Source organism: Ammospiza nelsoni, chromosome 2, assembly GCF_027579445.1.
Source record: "Ammospiza nelsoni isolate bAmmNel1 chromosome 2, bAmmNel1.pri, whole genome shotgun sequence".
Lineage (NCBI taxonomy): Eukaryota > Metazoa > Chordata > Aves > Passeriformes > Passerellidae > Ammospiza > Ammospiza nelsoni.
In genome coordinates, this window is record NC_080634.1 from 111,009,926 (window position 1) to 111,033,998 (window position 24,073).

Below are 24,073 nucleotides of genomic sequence, written 5' to 3' on the forward strand. Positions count from 1 at the left end.
TTTTTGTCAATGGACTGTGCCCAGACTGTTCCTTGGCCCTTCTCTCACACCTCTAGAGAGGTATAATCTAAAATAAAGGTAGCACTCTTTACTTTTTTTCCCTTCCCTACCTAACCCACATATGCTTTTAAAAGGCAGAAAGCACTGTTGTACTCCACTTTCTACTTATTCTGAATGCTTTGATGTGCTCATTTGAGAGGCCAGAGGCAATGAAAAAGAGAGATTGTAGGTAGTGAGTAGGACCTCTAAAGACACCACATGCCTTCTATCAACTCAGTTTCTGGTTGTGTCATGGTGTTATGTGCTGATATTTACTCCTCTGGTCCTAATCCAGTTTTAAACCACTTTGGAGAGGAACTGGGTGGAGTTACCATTTCATACTGGGCTCCTCTCCTTTCACAGCCAAGGCAGTTACCAATACAAGCTACATCTGGAGAGGTGTGTTATAGTAATCCCCAAATCTCACCCTCATTTATTGATTTCATTTTATGTTTTAATCTATTTCTACTTTTGTCCTGAGCAGCATCCTATGGCAGCAAGTGCCATGAATTATACACTCTGTGAAATTTCAGGTGCTTTGGCTGATTTACATTTGTGTCAGCTGAGGTCAGTGGGTGCCCTCCAGTTTCTCACAATGTGGAAAGCAATGGTTGGCTGCAATGTGTTACAGTTAGATCAGCTGAAGGTCTGCCTTCTCTGAACTGAGAGGTTTGTTATAGTGATGATTTAAACACAAAGGATATTTTCCTTCTTTCCAAATAAACAGCAACGTGTAATTTTTCATTCATATACAATGCAGTTTTCAGCTGAAGTTGGGAGCTGCTGACTAGTCCTCAGTTTGTTGTCTGTAAAACATCATGAGATGGTCTGAACTACAAAATCAAAGCTGGCTTGTTTGTAATCTAGAGAACAGATGCAAATGTTTCATTTGTATGAAAATAGGGACGGAATAGGGAGGAAAATAAGATAAGTGCACTTTCAAAGCTCCTAATTTAGGGAGGCTGTGAGTTAAAACATTCTGCAGTATCCTGATACATTTAATGTGGGGTTTTTTTTCCTCAAAAAGTGCTAGCAGGTCCATTGATTATTTTATCTTGCTATAAATTTTAAAAAATACATGATAGATATTCAATAAGTAGCTGTCACTTTACTAGTACAACAAGGGATTTTATCAATGCATTATGTAACACTTCAGCCACCTGTAAATGTGTATCAAAGGGATCATGTACTTTGTCTGGCTTACTATGTATTGACTTTGTGTGTTACTTTATTATTTTAGCAGCTGGTAACATTTTGGAGAGGAAGATTTTGAAAGTATCAGTAATGGTGATCACAAACTGTTAATTTTGTAATCTGTAATTGTGAGTTTCCACTCTTTAGAGGGGTGTGGGAAAAATGTGCTTTTTTTGTTTGGGGAGGTGGGGGCTGGCTAGGTTGTGTCACAGTTCCTGCATTAGCTCTCTCTCTCTGTCTCTTTCTTCTGAGAAACTACTCCAGTGTTTCAGGTGTTTAGCCTTAGACTGGGCCCTGTGGTGTGCTGTGTATTAGCAGGATATAGTTTCTGCTTCAAGAACATAACTTGTGAAGACAAAAGACAGGCCCACACACTGCTTCAGAAATCTCTTTGACTGTGTGAGATTTTTTTTATTTTTGAGGTGTTTTGTTGCTTCATTTTTTTATTTTGACAGAGAGCCTCACATTACCTTTGTTTTTGTCAACTTATTTATCAGAGTAATTTTCTAGCCTCACAGAAAGTTTTTCGCAAACATTCACTATCACCACATAGCAACCTTTGCCTCTTTGCCTCTTTTTATTATAAAAATGAGAAATCATTTTTATAGAGGTTCCCTCCTCCACTACTTACTGCTGTGAGTGTGGTCACACAGTGCACCTTGGGTGTATCTGCAGTAGCACTTTGGCTCAAATTAGGATTCTTCCAATTGTCACTACTTGCTGTGATTTGGTTTGCACTGCAGGAAGATTTCAGACTGAGATATTTTTGAGTGAAGGCAAACCAGAAGATAAACTCCAAGAGCTGCAGTCCCACTGCCAGACACTGCTCAGCTCATGAAGGCAAATTAGAGCTACCCCAGAGTAGAATTGTTGATTTATGTAAGTGTTGGGTTCTCAGCAGCAGCTGTTCAGCTCCTCAGGTGCTCTCCTGCATTCCTGGCTAATGGGAGTGTAGTCAGCATAGAGACAATTATTATGCACTTAGAGGTTATTATTCATGGCCACTGAAATTGCTTCAGATAAAGAGTCCAGCTATTCAGGCCTGAGTTAGAATAGATGATACCCAAGTGGTTGACAAGTTAGATTTGTCAGCTGGCACCCAAACACTAATTAGGGCAGGGAGCACTAGATCCAGAGTCAAGCTGTGTTCCTGTCTGTTACCTTTTCACCTTTCCCACTATTAATCTGACTTCCCCTCCATTCCCTTAGGTGCTTATCCCTGTTATCCAGCTGCTTTCCCAAATCACAGTGTTCTGACATCTCACATGTGCTGGCAGGGCTCTTTCCTTGTTCTCATCTCTTTAACCTGCTTGAGTTGTCCCCCTGCAAAGGGCTGTGGGGCTGTGCCTGGTGCTGGACACGGTGTTTGCTTCCTGCTGGCAAAACAGATCATGGTTTCCAGCTGCCAAAGGCACCGTGACTGCTGAGGGAACTGCTGCCATTGGGAAACCCATCTTCACTTCACTGAGAGCATTAATGGGTTTTCTCTGTTCTTCTTGGTCATTGATTTTCATGGAGGATGTGTGGGAGCAGGAAGAAATCTCAGTGTCAGATTTAGTTAAAAGGTACTGGCAGAGGAACAGAATGTGGAATAGATAAGTGGCACAGCATCAGTTTTGTGTCCAAACAAAATCAGGAGAAAAACACAACCTACTGTGGAAGCTTTGCTTAATTGTTCATCATTCTCACTTGAAAAAGGAGAGGAATTGGTTGTTGTTATATCAGCATTTCAATGGATTATCAAGTTAAATGCTCTAAATTTGAATTCCCAAGGCATAGGAGATTGTATAGCCTAAAGCAATGTCTTCTGACAGTGGCTTACAGAAGAGTGAGGTGTCTGAAATTCTACTCTACAGGCTGCTGGGAAAGGCATGGTCTCTTGAGGATGGTGGAATTCTGGTTTCCACACAGATGGTTATGTAAGGGCTCAGTTATGCCTCCCAGGAACTGCCCCACATGGTCCCCAGGAGTTTTAAAACAATGCAATCCACCAAAATTCTGCAAAGAGTTTTGTTACTTCTCCTGCCAAATATCCTGCTCGCCAAGATGTATCAGGACAATGTTCTTGTTTGGTTTTTAAAGAGAAGGGAAGGAAGAGATAGCTTAGCTTATAGCAATTCCCCCTTTGAACTCCTGGAACTATGCAGAAAATAACCAGCCAGAGTATTGCCACAGCTTAACAGAACAAAAAGCACTGAGTGAAGAAGGGGTGATGAAGATGAGGCAGAGGCTCAGCCTCCGTCTCTGCAGTCCTGAGGAAGTTCCTTCTCCCTGCTCTCAGGGTGCTGTTGTGGCCTGTGCATGCTCCTTCTGTGAGTAATGATGTTTCACTGGGTTTAGGTGCAGTGGCAGTCTGCTAAGTACAGGTTCCTCTTGGTGATCTGCTCTGTGGTTTTGGGTGCTTAAATTAATGATGGTGTTTTGTAATGCTGTGATCAAATTGCATATACAAAGCAGAAGGTTTTTTAGATCTGTTTTACTCTTGTCCCATGGAGTCTGAGGTAGGATAAATCTTTTGCGTCCTCACCTGACAGAGTAGTTTCCAAAGTGTTTCCTCCCTCTCCATTCCCACTGAATTCCCTGGAAAATCTTGCTTTTGCAAGCAAACTGAACTTAATAAATAAGGCTTCTCCCATATCCTATGGAATTCCTGTTCAGAGAAAAATCAATCTATTTTTCCAGCATTTGAATCTGTGTAAATTCTTTGGTATGCTTTTCCTGGGGCGAAAGCTCTTTGGAAGAAGATAACTGTAAATGAAATTGTACTCTTTCCAAGCATGGAAAGGACGTGGTGCCAGTGGGATTTTTAGGTAGGCACATGATACATTTTGTACAAATGGCTGTTAGATAATTAAATAGCTACACAGGAAGTCAAATTGATAATGTTTTAATATTTCTTCTAAACAGACCTCCCCCAGGGTGTTCCAGGTGTTGCATTGCAGCTAGTTTGGGACTGAGGAGTAGAACAGGAGTGTTTAATTTTAGACTGAATGTCTACTGATCTTTTAGTTAACAGTGTCCCTGGAATCGACCTGCTTTCATAAAAAGCACCAGAAGAACCTAAATATTGATAACTTTAGGAATGTATGTAGCTCTTGGGCTTCATGAATTGTACAGATTATAAAACTAAAGTTAACAGCTGTGCCACTTGCCAGAGTTCTGTTGCAGAATGGAAAAAAAGCCCCTTCCCCTTCCCTACCTGGATGCTGTGGTGCACATCCCCCCCAGCTGGGAGAGGAGCAGGGGGCCTTGCTGTATTTTCCGTCCTTTTTAACACAGCAGGAGAGAAACTAGATGAGAGAAAATACTGCAACTGCTTTACATTACCTTACTTTCCCTTCTCCTCCTCCTCCCTTCCCTTAAGGACTGGCTTTGTTCTGGATGTTCTGTGTCCTGGGAGCACATGACAGTGAGGGAGAACAGTGCAGCAGTTTGTGTGCCCTCAGCCTCATCCCCTGCCCTTTCATGGTACGTGCTGCACACAAGTTGCCATTAAGCTTGGAGTCAGGAAATGTACTCAGGAGAGGTGTGTGCCTGCCAGCCAAAGATGGTTATCCTAATAAATGCAACAAAATCCTGCAGAATCACTGTCTTAACACAGCAGCTTTTAATGCTGAAATTAGTTACCTTCCCAGTTTGAGAGATTGTCACTGCTAGAATATGATTACCGCCTTTGGAATTATGTATACAAGTATTCTATGCTTTATGCTTATAAATAGTGTATGCAAGATTTGGGTACTTGCAGAATTGAGAAAAAGAGTATTTAGGTTATAAATGTATAGCTTGGTTTGTTATTTCAGTACTAATTCCTTTCATGCAGGATGTTTCTCCTTGGTGAGAGGCTGCAGTGTTTTGGTAGTGAGCAGGGCACTGCTGGTAAATAGCAGGGGTGGTGCTGCTGTGTCTCCTGGGCTCTCTCACAGGCTCTAGAATTCAGTGTTTCCCACTGAGTCATTACAATTCCTACTAGAAGTGTGTGCTGCATTGTTTTTGGTTTTGTTTTTTAAGCATTCTACAAGCAGGCAGGCAGGAAAGGTCATGTGTGGTTGGATCAGCTGCCATTAACTCAGAATTGGACACTCAGCATGGGTGTAGGGCTGTACAGCTGTGCACTGTGTTGTCACACATCTAAGGTGAGATATAACCTTATACAAGAGGGATTCATGAAACAACAAATTTTGGTGTTTCAGTAAGGTTTGTGAAGACTTAAAAGCAGGAAGCTTAGTAAGGAGTTGGACAGAGGAATAAATGAGTCAGTAGCAAGTCAGGATGCTCCTGTGGTGTGACCAGCCCTCTTCTGCTTTATTGGCTGGCCTTTGATGGTAAAAAAGGGTTTGTACTTGTCTTTGTTCAATCCTCTCTTCCAAGACACCTTTGAACTATTTAGTTAGTTTGAACCAAGAGTGTCAGAGTAGAGGACTAAAGTGTAATTAAACTCCTTCCCTTTAGGGGAAGAAACTGTTAATAGAGGGTAAAGTTGTGATTTGTGGGAGCTTGGAAATGAAGAAGTTTGAGAGGAAAGTCAGGAGAGGGAAAACATTTGTTGGAGAATGGGCAGAATTAATGCCAGAGAGCTCTGAATGTTTGCAACTGCTGTAAAAATCTCATGTGGATCGATGAAGGGAAGTTTCTACACTACAGCCACTGACTGAAAAGCTGTATTTGATATTTCCTGGAGGAGGGCATACTGTTTCCTTCTGTAATGAAGGAGGTAAAGTGAAACATAATTTGTGTTCAGCAATCACTTCAGCAACTCTTTATTTTGTCACTAGCCCCTAATAAAATTTTCACTGAAGAAATTAAAATATATTCTACCTCCTCTGTTTTCCTTTTTCTTCTCCCTGTGTTCTCCCATTTCCCCAACCTGTGAGTCAGTGTTCTGGTGCTCATTCCCAGAGAACACGACATGCCAAGTACCAAGTGCCAAGGCAGAGGCAGTGACTTGCACTGCTCCTGGTGGAAAACATCCCATAGCAGGGGGGAGGCACCAAGTCCCCTTTTTCCCAACACAGTTCCAAGCAGGCAGAGCCATCAGAGGGGTTGGGACTCCTGGGTGTGGATGCTTGTGTTCTGTCTTGGTTTTTTTATTTTATTTTAAATGTTGTAGAAATCCACGCTCAAGTTTTGTTAAAAGGGTGAAACATTAAAGAGTAACTGAAATTTATTGCAAAGAAATGACCCCATTTAGGAGGGGAAGCAGAGGAAATGTATGTTTAATTCCTTGCATTGCTGCTACTTGACAGAGCAAGGGAGAACTCCTGGTTTCTGCCTCTTCTGTTGATGTGTGTTTATCTGAGGGGCTGATGCTAAACCAGCTGACTGAAACTGTTGGGTAATAAACGGCAAAAGAAAATAATAACGTAAGGGGTGAGGAAAATAGTTAGACCACTAGCCAAATCTTTCATGACCTGTTTGTTTTAATAAGTTTAGCAGTTTCTTCATCACAGATATTTGGGTTGTGACTATGTGACTAATCATTAAATGACACTAATTTTATTTTTATTCAAGAAGCAAAAAGCAAAGGTCATTTGTGTTGGTATAGAGTAGAATGCTGAGAAAAATTCTGGGTATTAAAAGAGATTTTATATACATTCTGAAAAAAAAATTAAGCCCTGTGCTTCTGTCAACCTACAATATTTAGTAACAACAAGCTATACACTATGGTGGTGAGATTTCAGAGTGCCTTAATTCGTATTTCAGAGTGCCTTATTCTTATTCAGAGTGCTCTTTATTCACATTTATTTCCCTTTACAGAGGTTTGATGAACTTCCTTTAAAATCAGTTTGCTCCTTCATCTGTTATCATGTAGTGCCACTCCTGCAGTTTGTTAGCAGGCTGGGATGTCTTCATGGAGCACCACTGACCTCAGCATGCAAGTACTGCAGTCTGCTCTTGCAGGAGGAGTTGCAGTGTTGGGCAGGCCAGGCTGGGAACATCAATTTTCCCTCTTTGTTTATTACAACAGCCATGGCCAACCTTTTTTACAGAAAGGTTTGCTTATGAGGCTTTGGGATTATGGAAAGTGAGGACATTTGGGTGCTGTGATGTGTTGATGTGTAACCTGGCCTCTGAAGGCTGGTGCTAACCCTTAGGAGTAGGTAACTTAGGAATAAAAAGACCTTTAACCTCGTGGTGTTCTACTAACTTGGTTAGGCAGTTGCACCTTTCTCTTACTTTGCTGAAAGCTTTTATTTGCCTGACTTTTCCCATGCCAAAAGAGACTCCAAGGAGCTGCACAGCTCTTGCTTCCTCCAGATGCAGTTCTTATTGGCTCTCTGCCTGCTGGGTGCAGTGAGCTTCAGGCACTTTCTCAACTGAGAGCATCTCCTGTCTGTTCTCTTTCCAAGTTACAAAGTACATGTAGGTTCTTGTAGGGCAGGTTGGGATCCTCTCATGTGGTGCAATTCCTCTGCCAAATCACAGTCTTGTTCTGCCCTTGAACTTCAGGCAGGCATCCTGTTTTAATCAGTTCCTGACTCTGAATGAATTTCCATATGTTCACTCTGATTTCCAAAATCTGATCTATAGACTAAAGATAATGAGTTGACTTGATGATCTCTGCAGAGTGAATTTAAGTCTTAGTTAAGGCATAAGAAATTACACTGGAGAATGTAATGCCTTTAAAGTTCAGTTAGGCAAAACAGGTTGCATTTTGTTTGAAATTATACACACCCTCCTATTTCATATTAACATTTTTGATATTCTGAATTTGAAAAGCCTTGAAAACTGTTAAAGCATTCCCCATTTCACAGGTTATCTTTTCCTTGGATATAGTATTCCTGTACTACTGGAACCAGCCTGCCTGCAGTACTGGTACAACTCAAAAGAGGAGTTCATTTTCATCATGGAGTTTTGAATTCTGATGTATTCATACCAGTATTTGGGAATCAAGAGAAACTTGTCCAAGTTGATTGTAATTTGCAAACTCATCAGGATATTTGCTCTTTTGTTTGCAGACTTGATATTTGCAAGTTCCCGGCCTTGACAGCAATCACCATGGATAGTGGTAAGTTTAACCTACTGATGAGTGTACATTCTCCATTATTTCCTGTTAAGTAGACAGTAACACACCCCAACACTGTCTTCATAATCCCAGTCTCTTTGCACAAAAGATGCCCTCTGGCATTGAACTGGCTTTGATGTTACAGATGATGCAGAACTTTGCCCACACTGAGCTGGAGTCATGCAACTGTTCTGACAGAGAAATTATTTGCAGACCATAAGAATCATCACAGCCTTATTGTTGCCCTTTGAAAGCTGGTTGCAGAATGAAGACCACAGAGCTGAATTTCCAGCCTGGAGTACTTTAGTTTTAACTGGTTTTAAGCTTGTCTCTGTAACTCCTGATTCTCAGAGCAGGAGTCACTTTTTAAACTTTGTAAGTAAAAGCACAAATTCAAACCAAATGGATTTGTTAGGGTGATCTACAGAAAGATTTAATAGCAGCAGCAGCTTCAAATTCAGAACTAAAACGTTTGTTTTTACTGTTTAGTGGTGATTTTAATCTGCTTAATGGGTAAGGAGTCAAAAGAGGAAGCTCAATCCTGGTCTCAGTGGAGCTGGTTTTGGTGTCCAGGCTGCTCTGGGCCTTGCCTCAGCAGCACTTCAGTGTCTCAGAATGCTTTTCCCACTTTGCTGCTCCCTGTTCCCTCTGTCACTACAGACCTAAAGCTTTTTTCCTTTCCCTGTGGCAGCTTCAGCTGGCAGGCTGCAAAATATTTATCCTCTTGTGTCTGTGCCTGGCTCCAGTTCTGACTGAATTTCACCTTGGTAGAGTATCCATTCACTACCAGGATAGCAGGCAGCCTTTCCAGAGGGGGTGTAATAAATTGATCTGACTGTATTGTTCTCTTCAATAATAATAGGTGAAACTAAGTCTCTGGAAGCTTTCTGATACATAAAAACTTGGTAAAAGCCACTTATTGCAGTTACATACAGAGCACAAGCATGTCTGAAGAAATTATGTATTCAAATGCATTAAATTTGGTAGTTGTATAATGTCATCTATATCCTACAAAAATTGGGGAAGTAGAAGAGACTTTGGATGATTTGTGTCTTTTATATATATAATGCCAAAATAATGATTTTGACTTCTTTTTTATCTTTTTGTTTTGCTAGTTAATCTCCCTAACAAAGTGAAAAAGTGACTTATCTTGCTTCATTTCTTTATTCTTACACATGCAACTCTTCCCTGATTGTGTTGAGCTCCACAGTAACAGCTGCAGTGAATTCAGCCACGCTGTGGCTTAGCTAGGTGGGCACCCAGCCCAAGTGGGCTTTTTGCACACTCCTATGCTACTGTAGCTGAGTACCTACATGGTTGTGGTCCTGGAATACTAAGAAGTCAGAATGGGTTCTGCATACAGTTCCATTATCTTTTTTTATAAGGTTCATCAGGCAGTGCCTGATTCTCATTAAATCCCTGTATTTCAATTGCAGGTTTTTATTTCCTTGATACATTTGTATTGACTTCTCAACAGGATTTGAAGTCACTAGGATTATGCAAAGCATTAAAATTTTCACATCCAAACAAACAAGTTAATTTACTTCATTTTTATTTCCACCCTTGCAGGGTCAAAAGGCATTCCAGGTCTAGACTAGCCGGAGATTTTTATTTTTCAGATACATTCATTATTAAGATGGGATGCAGTTTATTTTCATCAGCAGGCTTTTTTTGTCTCTGTAGTATGTACATTTTGTGTACTGTATCGAGAGAGAAGACAGACCTTCTGAGTATGAGTTGTTAAATAAAAACTTTAAAGGTTTAGATAGTCAAACATTGTTCATTCTTGAACTGAATTAATATTTTGCTGTTCTTCATCAATGCATTTCAGAAATGTATGATGATTTCCCATTGGAAAACTTCAGTATTACCTAAAAACTCATATCAATATATATCAAATGCAATATTTCTTAATATACCAGATTTTAAACCTTTATTCTCTTTGGAAATTGTAAAGTGCATGCAGAAACAATTATTTGTATCTCATTTGTGAGAGCCAGAATCTGTAAATCAGGGTATTTTCAGCTACCTGCATTCTCCTGTGTTTCTTTTCCTTCTGCATCCGATACAAAACTGTCATCACTTCTCTCATTGCTCTTTTTGGGGATGGGTTCCAGCCATGAAATTAAATTCCCTACATTTTATCTGCTGGAGGAAGGGAAACTTAATTTATAGTGCATTATCTACTCTTCAGTGCCTCTACAAATGGACACTCTTAGGAGAATCTGGCCTGACACTTGTTCCCTTCAGGAGTGCCCACAGGGAGTTGGGGGAAGCAGGAGAAGCACTTGCAGTCCATCCCCAGGCATGGCTGTGTGCATTCCTCACATGGATGAATTGTTCAGCTCATCACCTTGAGGTGATCACTGAGGCATGAGGCTGAGAGAAACCAAATTATTCAGGCCTAGAGGGAAGTGAGGGGAATTGTGTGGAAAGTGGGAAAAAGCCATCTCTTACTCTTTCCTTTTTGAAGAGCTTTCTGAATATTGGTTTCTATGTTACTTAGTCACTGAATTGCACAATAGATGTCCATGTGCTCACCTGTGGTGCTGAGAAAAACCAAATTTGCAGTAGGTGCAGTTGCAGGGCTGGATGCACTGAAGCCCTGGCATCCTCATGAGCAGGGCAATTTGTGTGATGCATGCATGTATGTAATGTGTTCAGCTGCAAGCATAGGATCAGTGCTGTTTTGGAATTCAATCTTCACATCTTCATATAATCCTTTGCAAAAGGAAGATCACTGTCTCATTATTTGTAACCACATTGTGACTGACTGACCCTGGCTGGTTGCCAGGTGCCCCCGGAGCTGCTCTGTCACCCCCTCCACCATGGGCTGCACCTTGGGCTCCAGGGGAATCTCAGCTCTGGCACCTGGAGCTCCTCCTCCCCTTCCTTCTCCCCTGGCACAGGGTAATTCTCTGGCAGCTTCTCACAGGAGCCACCCCTGCAGCCTGGCCATGGAGATCCATTACAGTACTATACCACAGACATTAAACAAGTTGAGATTAGTTATGCCTAATTATGCTAATCTGTGCTGGCAAATACCACCACTTGTTTCTAAAGCAAAAACACAGTTTCCTTGCTGCCCACCCTTTATAACATTAAAAATCAGATGATTAAGGGAAAAAAGACCCTTCAGACTAACTGCAAATGAAGCAATGCACAAATGCTTGTGTAGCCAAGAAAGTGCTACAAATGCATTAGTGTGGCAGTGCATTGAATCATTATCCCCTCTTGCTGGCACTCAGAGCCCAAGAACAGTGTAGCACTGACCTGATATTCCTGACCTGACCTGGAATACCTGGAGAATTCCTGCATCATGCACTGCAGATGTACCTCCTGGGGAATTCAGGCTGATGGATTCCAAAGTGTTCCCAGTTACTGCATATGTAAAAATCCTTGGTCAGAGTTTGATGGAAAGGAACATCAGAAGAAAAGAGATTGCTTCCAGCTTTCCTCCTTGGACAGCAGACTAAGGGAAGCAAATAAAGAATACCTGTGTCAGAACATGGGTTGCCTTTTAGGGTTGTTTTGGTTGATTCATTAAATAAGGTGAGGTTTTCTATATGATTCAGAAAAATAGAGGCTACTTCCCCTCACACCCTCAGAAGAGCTCCCATTTACTGGTTGAGAGTTCTGGAGTGAAGGGAGCAAGTCTGCTTCAAAGTTGCTTAAGAAAACTTAGAGACTTAAACATTGATAAATGCAGCTGTCTGGTGTTTGTGACTCTGAGTAATAGTCATAAATATTTATATCAAAACCTTCAGAGCATTCTGGCTGTGATGCCCCCAGGCAGCAGCAAACATCATTTGGGATGTTGACAAGCAGGATTTGTTTGTTCAGTGTCAGTCTGAGCTGAGCATGTGTCTGTGTCTTCCAAGGACTCTCCTTGGGCACCAGCTTCAGTCTTGTTTCACCACCCATGACTGTGATGCTGAATTGAGGTCTGTGCATTTATGACATTTTGAAATGACTACTGAAATTGCAGGCCCAACTACTTACCACAGTGAGCAAAACTAGGAAAGGCCTTTTATCATATCAGATAAAGGGGAAGGCTTTGAAAAAACTTTTCAAAGTTGTATTTTCTTGGAGCAATTCTAGTGTGAGGTTTTGGGTGTCTATTTTAGAAGTGACCTTTGTTGACTCTCCTCTTCTTATTCAGTGTTCTTAACAGAGGACAAAGCCAACTCTGTGTTGAAAAGATACCCAAGAGCCAACACGTTTCTGGAAGAAATAAAGCAAGGTGACATAGAACATGAATGCAGAGAAGAAATCTGCAGCTATGAAGAAGCAAGAGAAGCATTTGAAAATGAGGAAAAAACGGTATGTTTTGCTGTCTATGTAAGGGTGGGGTGTATTTACACTAAACTTCTGGATGTGCTGAGTGCTTGTGTTTCCCAGCATTGCATTAGATTTGGTTTTTGCACAGGGAAATTGTACTGGCAAGGGCAGTGATTTAGGGGCCAGAGTGGCACAGGGAACCTTGCAGATTTCTTCTGAAATTTACACAGGTGACACATTCCACTCTTCAGTGGCTGAGCTCTACATCAAAAAGTAACAGTCTGTTAAGGCATACTGGACATGTTAAGTTTTTGGCATTTTTTGTTGGTGTTGGTGTGTATCTCACACATAGCTGGGGAAATGGGTAAGGCTGGCATGAGAATTTTCTGATTTATTAAAATTAAGTTGTAGGACATGTGGTTTCCCTTCAAAGCTGCTTCTTTCTGAAGCTCTCAAGTGCCTGCACACATGTGTTTTTACCTCCCAAACCTGACTTGGCATGACTATTCCCAATGATAGCTCATTGTGTAATTAAAAATAATGTGTACAGTGAGACAACTTGTATAAAATTCTAACACAATATCACTGCTGCTTTTTGTTTAGTCACTAGAGAAAACATAACCTAAACATGTCTCTCAGCTTCTTTCTTCCATTTAGGAACATTTTTTGCTATGGTAATTAGCATTTCCCTTGCAGAGGTATTTGGGAAGTAGTTAAATAGGAATAATTGCATTTATTTTCTGCCACAAGTGTTGAAGGAGCTTTCAATAAGATCCTAACCTTTTATCCATTTCCACTAGTGTATCCTTTTTCCCTGGCTGCTCTGTTCTGCTGTGGGGAGTTGCTAATGGGTCAGGCTCTGCTAATGTGCAGTGGTGCCTGACCAGCCTCACTGGGCTTTATTTATTTATTTGTCCCCCAGCACTATCCATCCACACAGCCACTTAGTAATGCTTAACATCTGTGTCCCAGGGGAAGGGAATGGATGCAGTGCACTGGGAACATGATCTAGTGTATGCAGAGAAGCACAGGATCAAAGCTTTCATAGTATAGATAGACTGGAATTCAAATGGGGGCTGTAGCTTATTTATCTCATGATAACTTTTTGTCTAATCTCTTTTCTTTTTAATCTTGTCCCCTTGCTTCTTTGTTTTTCTGCAGTCTTGTGGGCAGCTCTGCAACATGCAGATTTGTAATATTAAAAGAATATCAAGCAGTTCCCTCAAGTTATTTTTGGTGCATGAGTTTTTAATTAGCATTGTGTATGTCAAGTGTGCATACATGCCATTCAGTATTTTCAAGACAGGATTTTGACAGATTCCAAATTACTATTTTAAGTTAGTTATAAAGAGAAAACTATTATGTTGGGCTAGAGCCAACAGTGAAGAATTTGCAGGACTTCGTGGGTAAAATAGAATATGAAATTATTTGTTGACAAATGTAATGCATGTGGAGGAATTGGGGACATTCATTATAATACATGATTGGCTCTGAACAGAATTCAGGAACGAGATCTGGATTTCAATCTATGAAGACTTCAATTTAATGCTGAGCAGTTAAACAAAGCCAAAACAAAGAACCCCAAGTTCTAAGAATCTGAAATAAAGGAACAGGGATCAAAATAAAGAGCTTACCCACATCTTGAGTGTGTACGACTCTTATCTCCCTATCTCTTTAAAAGTAAATTAGTACCTGAGGAAGGACCAGAGAAGGTGACAATTGATCAAAGATATGGAAAGACTTGTATAACAACAATAGATGATAAAATAATTGAATCAGGGGATATGTGATGATGTCTGTGAGATGAAGGCTGAGCTGAGGTCAGTCACTTGCCATCCTTCTGACAGCAGAGCTGAGAGGGCCTCAAAGGAAACTGGGAAGGTTCAAAGCAAATAGAAGTCTCTCCTCAGCACGGCTAATGGAGCTGTGGACTGCCTTGCCACAGGATGTCTCAGATCCTAAAAGCTTGTACAGGTTCAGAGAACAGTGATGTAAATGAAGGGAAGTTAAATCGGTCTGGAACCATTAATTAAAAGGAATCAACTTTGCCTAATGGAAGTTCTTAAGGTACAAATATGTGAAATGTGGGAGAGTATCTCCCAGCAGCAGCACAGCAGCCTGCCTGTGTTTGAACTCTTTCAGCAGTCTCTAATGATTACTGTCAGAAGTTAACAGATAAGGTGAGCCCTAGGTGTGACCTTGTAAAGCTGTTTATTGTGGTGCTTGTAGCCTGCAGGCAGTGCTGCATGTGGTCACTGGTCAGGTGTCAGAGGTTGTTGGGAGGCTAAAAAATTTATTCAGAGGTTACTGTGCTACGTAGCTGAGTGGGATTGTAGCACCGGTATTAATTTAATTTCCATTAACTCATTTATAAAAAATAAACTGCATGAAGATTTTAAAAGCTGGAAGTCACAGATTTTCGTTCCTGTTGCAAATTTCCAGTGAATTTTAAATATTGCAGAAAATTGCCAAGTTCTCTTTGTTGCTTTATTCAAGCAAAACAAACCAACTACTGCTAAAAATCTTAGTAAGCAGCTTAAAACTTGTCAACACCAGACCTAAAATTAAATGATCAGGTAAGACTTTCAGTGTTGCTCTGTGTGTAATTATGGATGCTGGATAAACTCTCATGTGAGAAGATGTGAATCTTTTCCTGCTACTTGGAAGTGGGGGCAGACCAGAAGGGAAGAGTGTGGCAGGTGCCCTCACTTCCCCTCCCTGCTCTGCTCTCTCCTTCTGCCTGGGGAATACCAAGCAGTCTTCTAACTTGTCATCAGTCCACCTTAAAAACAAGTCAGGCAGTTGACAAAGAATCATTTGAGGATGACGATGCTGCCAGCTGCAGTAAAGGCCTCTCCTGAAATTCTCAAGAGAGTGAGTCTTGACTTCCTTGTGGATCCCTAATTTGATTCAGCATTCAGATCCAGCTGATACTGACTCTGTTCTTGGAAGTATTACAAATGAAAGGGAAACAGAATTCTGGAAAAATTTGCTGTTACTGCCTTTGGGATGCCTTTGAGAATTCCTTTTCATTATTTCAAACTGGATTTGCCAAAGCACTAAGGTACATTCAGAAAAATAGTTCTTGGCAGGAATATATGTTAGATGTTTTCCAAGTATTTTCCATTGCAGTTATCTGATTCTGTGGCCTGCTTAAGTTTTTCAGCCTTATAAGGCTTTTACACCTGGCATTCCCAGTTGTACAGCACTCAGGGATAAATGATTACTGAAGTGCCCTTTTCATTAATCACAAGTTAGTAATTTTGTCAAGCAGAAAGTCCTTTCTGTTGTTAGTTAAAGAGACCCACAGTTGTGGGAGGGACGTTTGTGCTGGGAGTTTTCCAGCTTATAAATTACTCTTTAACTTTCTGTATGAATTTTACAGATACTTTGTAAATTTTGAGTCTTCCCCTCTTGGTCTTTTTGAAGCAGTAGTTCTTTTACAGACAGCAGTTTGTACAAACCCTCACACTGTTGAGGTTGTCTGTGGCTTTGTTAGGCAGGATTTGACTGTGACCAGAAGTCTTGTCCTCCTCCTGCACCACCCCTTCACTCTGCAGTGTAGCTGTGGGTGGCAGAGCAGAGGGAGAGCTTGGCACCTGTGCAGCTCAGACCTGAGGGATGCATTTCCTGCAGTTCTGTCAGTTGTGGCAGTCTGGGGCTGAAAGTCTTTGTGCTTCTCTTGGAGAGCTGACTGGCAAAAATGCAAGCTGGGAACCCAGGATCTAGTATGCTAACAAGGTTATTCCTTGTGGGGTTTTGTGGAGTTTTTTGGTTGTTTTGAGGGGGTTTTTTTGTTTGGTTTTTGGGGGTTTTTTTTGTTTGTTTGGTTGTTGTTGTTGTTGTTTTCTTTTCCCATGAAGAACATTTAAATTTATTTTTTAATGACTCGAGTGTTTCTTTTTTTGGTGTTTTTCACCTGTGTGCAGAACTGTATTCCTCTGTCTATGTATCAGTGTTAGACCTAAAGTAATTTCTGACCAGGGAGTGGGGAGTGTCTCAACTGTCTTTTCTTTGCCCTGGATGTAAATGAAAAAGGACATTAAGCTACTTTAATCCTTAAGGCAGTTTACACCCTTTTAGCTCTGTATGCTTTTGTCTGGTCACATCACCAAGTCAAACATCCCCAAAGCATCACACCCTGTTCTGCTCTAAGTGCCTGCCACTCTGGGGGGACAGAACAGATTTTCTGCTGCTTTGCTGAGTAGCAGTGCCAAGGAGAGATGCTGCTTCAGCTTTCTGAAGATACAAAGACATTTTCTACAGCAGATAGATCTGACCTAGAAGTAATGTGGAAACAATATTCCAAGACCAGCCACTCCAGTCACTATTTAGTACCCTTCTAGTGGAAAAGGTGCATTTCCTCTGCAGTCTGCAACACATAATAGATTGTTAGGGGAGACATGTAATTTCTTCTTTTTCATCAAAATTACCTTTCTCCTCCAAAGAGTCTTTAAAATGACATATCCTTGCACTGTATATGTAATGACTTCCAGTAAATCTTTGGTCTTAAAAACAAACATTTTACAATTTTATTTCTTTGCTGCCATTGAGGCCACAGAACAGTGATGTGGGAAGTTTGGTCCCAGTACATACAGCAGGATTTCATAATCCTAATTAATAATTTTCTGGGTTTTTTTTAGTTAACAATATATTTTATTTTATTACTTTATTACACTAAGTAATCTAGTTATCTGTATTCTCACCAGATGCAAAAGTAATAGGTATTCTTAATTGCCTGGTGGTCTGGTGGAGAGAGGGTGAGGTGTTTGGTTCTGCCAGGTTTTACCATGCTGAGATCCCAAAAGCTTTCAGTTGTGCAGCTGATGGCATTTTTCAGTGTTAGTTCCCCCCAAAATACATTTTTCTAAACTCAGAACTGTTGGTTTGGGGTACACTGTGGAACAAATGTCAAGGAGGGTCCTTGTAGAGAAGAATTTAGAGTCCATCTTTCCAGTCTGTCTTGCTTTGTTTGAAGCCAGTGCCACCTGACACAGCTTGGATGATTTGGACCTGAGTTCACATCAAAGAGGGGCATTGGGACAATCTGCTTGTGGTGTCAAGCCTTAAAATTTAGGGAAAATGCCTGATCCTGGATTGGTGTAGGAGTTGAAAGTGTTTCAGTTTTTGAATTTGCACGTAGACATAAGAACATCTGAATTTATCTTTGGAAAGGAAAATTTACAGGAGAGTCAATTGTTTCATGTCCATGGCATTAATGTAAACCTGAGTAAATCCTGACCCAGAAGTGTTGATAGTGTTTGTTTTGTCCATGTGTCCTGGTGCTGCCTTTGCACAGGGAAAGTTTGACCTCCATGCCAGAGGGATTGTGCTGCCTCTGGGGTGGCATTTTCTGTTTAATGCTCATCATGTGCCATCAGGCCTGAGCTAAATAAAACGATGAATCTGATTTGTCTGTGCACAAAGTCAGTCTGCAGCCTAAATACATCATTTGTTAGCAACTGAGCAATTACAATTTCAGTTCTACCTGGTGACTATTTTATAAATAGTTGCATGAAATGTGTGCTGTCATTTAAAATTAATGTGATGCTGGCAGGAGGGTGAGAGGGTCAAGTCTACATTTTTAAAGAAAACCAGAGTTCAGAGATTCTGGCATTGACTGGGGGGGTGTCATTAATTATAGGTTTTTGGGGTTTGGGTTTTTAATTATACTAAAGTATACTAAAATGTTCTAAATTATGATTATAAAACTCAGTGGAAGTGTTTCATAGTAGGAGAGACATTACAGCTGAGGATGGCTACTCTTTTGAGGCAGGGTATGCTTTTCTTTTGTGCTGTTTCTTCACAGTATTCACTGCAGAAGGAATTGGATGGTAACACAATATCTGTGCTCCCATTTGCTTATATTAACATAGCAAAGAGGACTTTCAAGTATTGGTGTCCCCCTTCATCTTTGTTTTTGCTTGTTCATATTTTCACTTTATGTTTCATTTATCTGTAGCTCTGTTGTCAAGGTTTCTAGAATGTAATAACCTGTGTGATAGTCTCACAGTTATGGGCTGTTTTTAACTGTAAACAGAGGATCTGGATCAACTCAAACTAAGCTGACAGTGATTTCTGTATGAGCCAGAGGGTGGGGCATGTCTAAATTATGATAAGACAGTGCAGCTTAGTTGTGCTTAGCCAGAATGGTCTGTCACTGTGAGCTGGTGTTTCTGTGTCAAATTGTACTAGTGTATTATTTCCATTTTAAAACAAACAAACCCTAAACTTTTGCCTTGAGTGGTGACAGATTCTGATCCACCAGATGGCTGATGTGCATGCTGATTAGGCAGGGGCTTTTGAGATATGTTTTTCTTAGTTTGTTTTGTGATTTGATTTTTTCCTTTTCTGACTCTATCATCACTTAGTCCTGCCTCTGCTGCATGTTTGTAAACATTGAGTGCAGATATAAGAATGTTAAAAGTGGTGAGGAGTTTTTTACTAAACCAAATCCCTTTTGTATCACTAAGCACATAAGAAGAAAAATTGAAAGTTTGTGTGTGCTTATCCATGCCAGCTCTTATTTTAATCATCAATATTTGAAATACCTTTGTTTTTGTCCTCATTCTTTAAAACAACTTGCTTACATTGCTTGTTTTTTATTAACTGTGTTATAGTTTCTGACATGTTGTGTCTTGCCCTTCTAGAAAGAGTTCTGGAAAGTCTACAAAAACGGACTCCAGGGAGAAAGTAACACAGGACATAGCTGGTATTCATTTTACCTCGCATTTCCATTAATCATTGGCCTGTTCGTTGTCCTCATTGTGGTGTTTGTCATCTGGAGGTGCCTGTTCAAGAAGAAGCTGCGGCGGCAGTCGGTGTACCGGGGAGCGCCCGCAGCGCTGGGCGAGGGCGCCGCCGGCCGAGGGCCCCGCCCGCCGCCGCTGGGCCTTGTGCATTCCCCGCAGGAGGAGGCGTTCGAGGGCACCGGGCTCTCCCCAGCGGGGCTCAGCTATTCGGATGCACGGTCAGACTCAATATCCACCAGGCTCTCCAACTGTGATCCTCCTCCTTCCTATGAGGAAGCCACTGGGGAGATCAGTGTGGGAAGGATTGAAACGGAGCAGCATTTAGATCCGCCCCCACAGTACGAAGACATCGTGAACTCCAGTTCAGCCAGTGCCATTGCACTGACCCCCATTGTCACCAGTACTAAGTAAAACAAGAAGAATGCCATGGACCTTTTAAAAATCATTAATCATTTTGTAGCACTTTATCTTGGCTTATTATGCATTTCTGTAATTTAACGGACTTGTATACAACGAATTTCACTTTTTTTAGGTTCACTCGATCTTTGGGTTTGGGATTTTTTTCCTCCTATCAAATGTCTTAAAAGATAAGGAATCTGTATTGAGAGTGTAGTACAGATACAGATGTGGTGCTCTGTCATACTTCTCAAAAGTACCTCTGTTTTGAAGGACGTCACTTGTTTTATTCCAAACACTGTCCACATTCCCCACAAAATTTGTGAGATCTCCCTCCCCTTTCTTAATGCAGACTGTCAGAATTCCCTGCAGTAGGGAATCCTTAAGCAACATTTTAATAGTTATTTACACTAGAGGGGACTGATTTTGCAGTATTGCCTCTTGTCTGGTTTGTTCCTTTTTCTCACCTTGATTTTTGTTGCATGCTGCAGCCTCTCCTGGCCCTCAGGAGGCTGGGAGCCTTTGTGTTCAAACCAGGATCTCTTGTGGAGAATGCTGGTGTAAGAGCAATAATTCCAGAGTCCTAGCAGGAGAGGTGTGTTCTAAAGCTTTTGCTATTACAGCTCAAAATTCTGTAAATGCTTAGAAGCTGACAATTCAAGACACTAATTGGTGAATTTAATGGTGTAAGTTTTTGTCTGTGTTCTGCCTTTCCTGTTTTCCTACCTGGTTTTACTGTTGTATTCTAGAGGTGAGAAGTGTGCATATGTTAACTTCAGAACTTGAAAGTTCATGCAACAGTAATAGTGAAGTATTCAAGAGTGGATAAAATCCTGATCATGGACTTCCTTCTGTGATTTTCACTGGGACCAGGATGTAATCTGTAAGCACATACACCCAAAGGCATTGCTTTCCTTTTTAAAGGGAGAAAAAAGAAAGAAATTCACTGTCTGTGACTTCCTTTTCCCCCCAAATATGAAAACCTTCCTCAAGGTTTTGCCAGCTATAAACCCTTTCCTCAAGTTCTGATACTCCCTTGCCTACTGACATGTACCTTGTGTACACCTTGTACTGGTGCCTGTGTGAATTCTTTGCAGAGAATATAAATATCTTTTTTCAACAACAAATAAATGTATTGCTTATCCATTCCATCAAGGAATTCTAAGAACATGCAGGCATAACCCCAAGCATTAGTGTGGAGTGACTTTTTGAGGCTGAAGAGATGGATGCAAGTTACATACAGGCTTGTACAGAATTTCATCCACTTGGTTTAGGTGGTACAAATTCTAGTGTGGTGATCTTCTTTTACAGGTTGATTTAAAAGTTAATTGCTCAGTTTAATTTCTCAGTATTGAGTTTCAGTTTTCTTTCTTCCCACACCAAGTAGCATGGCATTATCTTAGTACTCTTCTGTGTTCTACTAATGAATTAACACCAACTGAAATGTGTTGAGCCCTAAATTATGTTATGTTGGCTTTCTTACAAGAGGAACCCAAACTGTCTTGTTTCAAATGCCCCAGATGAAATGCCAGTGCCATCTGTTTGAAATTGCTTTCAATGTCCCTCTCATGGGGGCTTGGCCCAACTATTCCCTAAGGATTTTTGTGAAGGAGACAGGAAGGAAAGAGATGGTTATAGATGGGTGTGTAAATGTTCACTTTGATAAGAATATGATCTAACCTGTTGACAAGTGCAGTCAGGAGTTGTCATTTTTGGCAAAGAGTAGTTTGCCTTTGTTCCTGCTGGGGATCTACACCTGCTAAGGCAAGTTTTATTAGAGATGAACTCCTGGCCAAACTCCTGACTCCATTGTCAAAACTATAATTTGTGTTTATATTCATTATATATAATACATATATTAAGATGAGTAGATAATACAGTATATTTTGGACACTTGTAGTAAAAATTGCCTGGGTTTTGTTTGTGGACTGTCAGACCTTTTCTTTTGAAGTGGTTTTAGCTCTTGTGAATCCTGAATTGCCACTTGTGGAAGTTAAAGCTCCTTTCAAACCGAGCAAGAGTTAATAAATGAACTGCTTTAGGCAGACTCAGCAGAACAAAGTGCCTCACCCAGCATGCAGGAACCACCTCAGGAAGAGCTGGTACTTCAGTGTCTGTGCCACATTGGCACCTCCTGTGCCTGCCAGCACAGATGGGAGTTTTAGCAGTAGCTTCCCTGCCAGGATATAGGACTTCCCTGGAGGAAATGCATGGACATCACCCATGTTGCATTAGGTTGTTCAGCAGCTGTGCTCATCCCTGAACATGGGCAGTCTGCTTTAGTAGCTTAGAGATGAGTTGGATCTTCCCTTCTCTCTGTTTACTCTGTATTCCACTGCCACTCTTGAAGGGTTGGTTTGTGGCTCCTAAGTTGAGTATGTTACTTTATCCTGTTTCTGTGTCCTGTAGATTCTTTTATGTGCAATCCAAAATTGATGCTTGCCATTGCAAAAAAATGTCACAACCAAAAACTTAGTGATCTATGAGTTGAATTAATTGGACAATGCCTTTTCCATGAGTACATGAGTATGAAAGCCATTGTGGGCTATAATTTTATGTCTTGGTGAATAAATTTTATATTTAAACAAAACCTGTGTGGTGCAGTTGTGCAAATGCATTTCCTCTAAAACATGAACAGTTCTCTCTATGTTGGAATAGCATCAACCCACAAATTGTTTGTTCTGTTTTGTGAAATGTGGGAAAATAGCTTAGTTTTGTGGTTGGCTTTTCTAACCTGATTGAAAAATAAAATTTTATTTGTACTGGGGTTTTTTACAGCTTTTTTTTGCTTTTTGTTTTACCTATCCTGTAATTGCATTGTCATGCAATAAATATAAATTTATAGTTGTACCTCTCTAAGGTTTTGCAGCTCTGAATGCAGTGCTGTCTTGACTGATGACATGAATAGTGAGGATATTGCCTTTCCCACTTCTGAATGTAACATTGAATTTCACCTTGTATTGGGACTGAAATGATTTAGCTACTAAACTAACTTAAAGGTGGCACTGTTTTAAGAAATTATGGAAATTAATGATTTGCTTAGATGATATTAACATAAGTGAAGGGTGTTCTCTCTTCACTGGATGTAAATAACCTCTGATTACAGTATTGTATATTTTAAAGGGGTTTGGTTTACATTAAATTATCCTATTTAAGCATTTTTGCCTATGTTTATAGAAAATTTTTTGTAACATTTGTTTTTCAATATGCTAAATAAAAATTTTTAAGATGCCTCTAATGTTTCAAAATATCAATTTTACACAACTACAGTGAGTATTAACTTTGTATGTTTAAGTGGTCTTTTAATTTCTATTGTTCTATGGACTTAATCAGTTTCATGAATTAATTTTTTTTATGATATAAAATACAGTTATAATTTTGTATGTGGGTAGGCAATTCTGTTTTTTAAAATTCACAGTCAGTTTTTATCAGAGTTGCGAATTTGTATTATTTCCTATTTAAAAAAAAAAAAGCATTTAACACTGAGATGAGCTCATTTGCTTAGAGTCTGGTGTTAATAACAGCAAGGTTGTGGTTCAATCCCTGTATGAGCTGTTCACTTAAGTGTTGGACTTGATGATTCTTCTTGGTCCCTTCCAACTCAGAATATTCTGTGATTTGTTGTAGCCATAGCTAAATAACTCACAGGCTGAGAGAAAGGAAACTAGCAAAAAATGTTGAAGTTCAAAGTTCCCTTCAGCCCCTTGAAAGTGGTTACAACATGTCATGTCAGCTCTAGGAATAATGAATTAACAGGAAACAAAACCAAACCCAGCCTTGTGTAATGATCCCTGCTGGAAACTGAAGGTCTCCATTCCAGGCAATGGGGTATTTTCAGGGTCCCCTGTGGCAGGAAGGAAATAAGGAATCTGACTCCATGTTCTTAGAAGGCTAATTTATTATTTTATGTTACTATATTATATTAAAGAATACTATACTAAAACTATACTAAAGGATATAGAAAGGATACTTACAGAAGGCTTAACAAGATATTAATGAAAAACCCGTGACTCTCTCCAGAGTCCTGACACAGCCTGACTGTGATTGGTCATTAAGTAAAAACAATTCACATGAAACCAATCAAACAAGCACCTGTTGGATAAATGTCGAGATAAACACTCTCCAACCACATTCCAAAGCAGCAAAACACAGGAGAAGCAAATCAGATAATATTGTTTTCCTTTTTCTCTGAGGCTTCTAAGCTTCCCAGGAGAAGAATCCTGGCAAAGGGATTTTTCCAGAAAATATGACAGTGACAAGGCAACACAAAGTGAGCGTAATCCCTTCCCAGTCTGGTAATGAGGATAAAGTGTCCCTGGGATTGTCCAGCAGGGCAGGGTCTGTGGGAGAGGCTGGAGAAGCCCAGGGGGAGGTTTGTCCAGGTCTCAGAGCTGTGAACTCAGGAGCA

At 40.4% G+C, this 24,073-nt stretch overlaps 1 protein-coding gene across 1 annotated transcript in view; it reads left to right on the plus strand.

The window, feature by feature from the left end:
- The window catches only part of PRRG1 (proline rich and Gla domain 1), a 31,763-nt gene extending 8,865 nt beyond the window's left edge, over window positions 1-22,898 (plus strand). The window contains exons 4-6 of the mRNA XM_059493976.1: window positions 8,190-8,239; window positions 12,399-12,559; window positions 19,168-22,898. Of these exons, the coding sequence (XP_059349959.1) occupies window positions 8,190-8,239; window positions 12,399-12,559; window positions 19,168-19,680 (724 nt within the window). The 3' untranslated portion in view covers window positions 19,681-22,898. The remainder of the gene's footprint in view (window positions 1-8,189; window positions 8,240-12,398; window positions 12,560-19,167) is intronic.
- The last annotated feature ends 1,175 nt before the right edge of the window (window positions 22,899-24,073 follow it).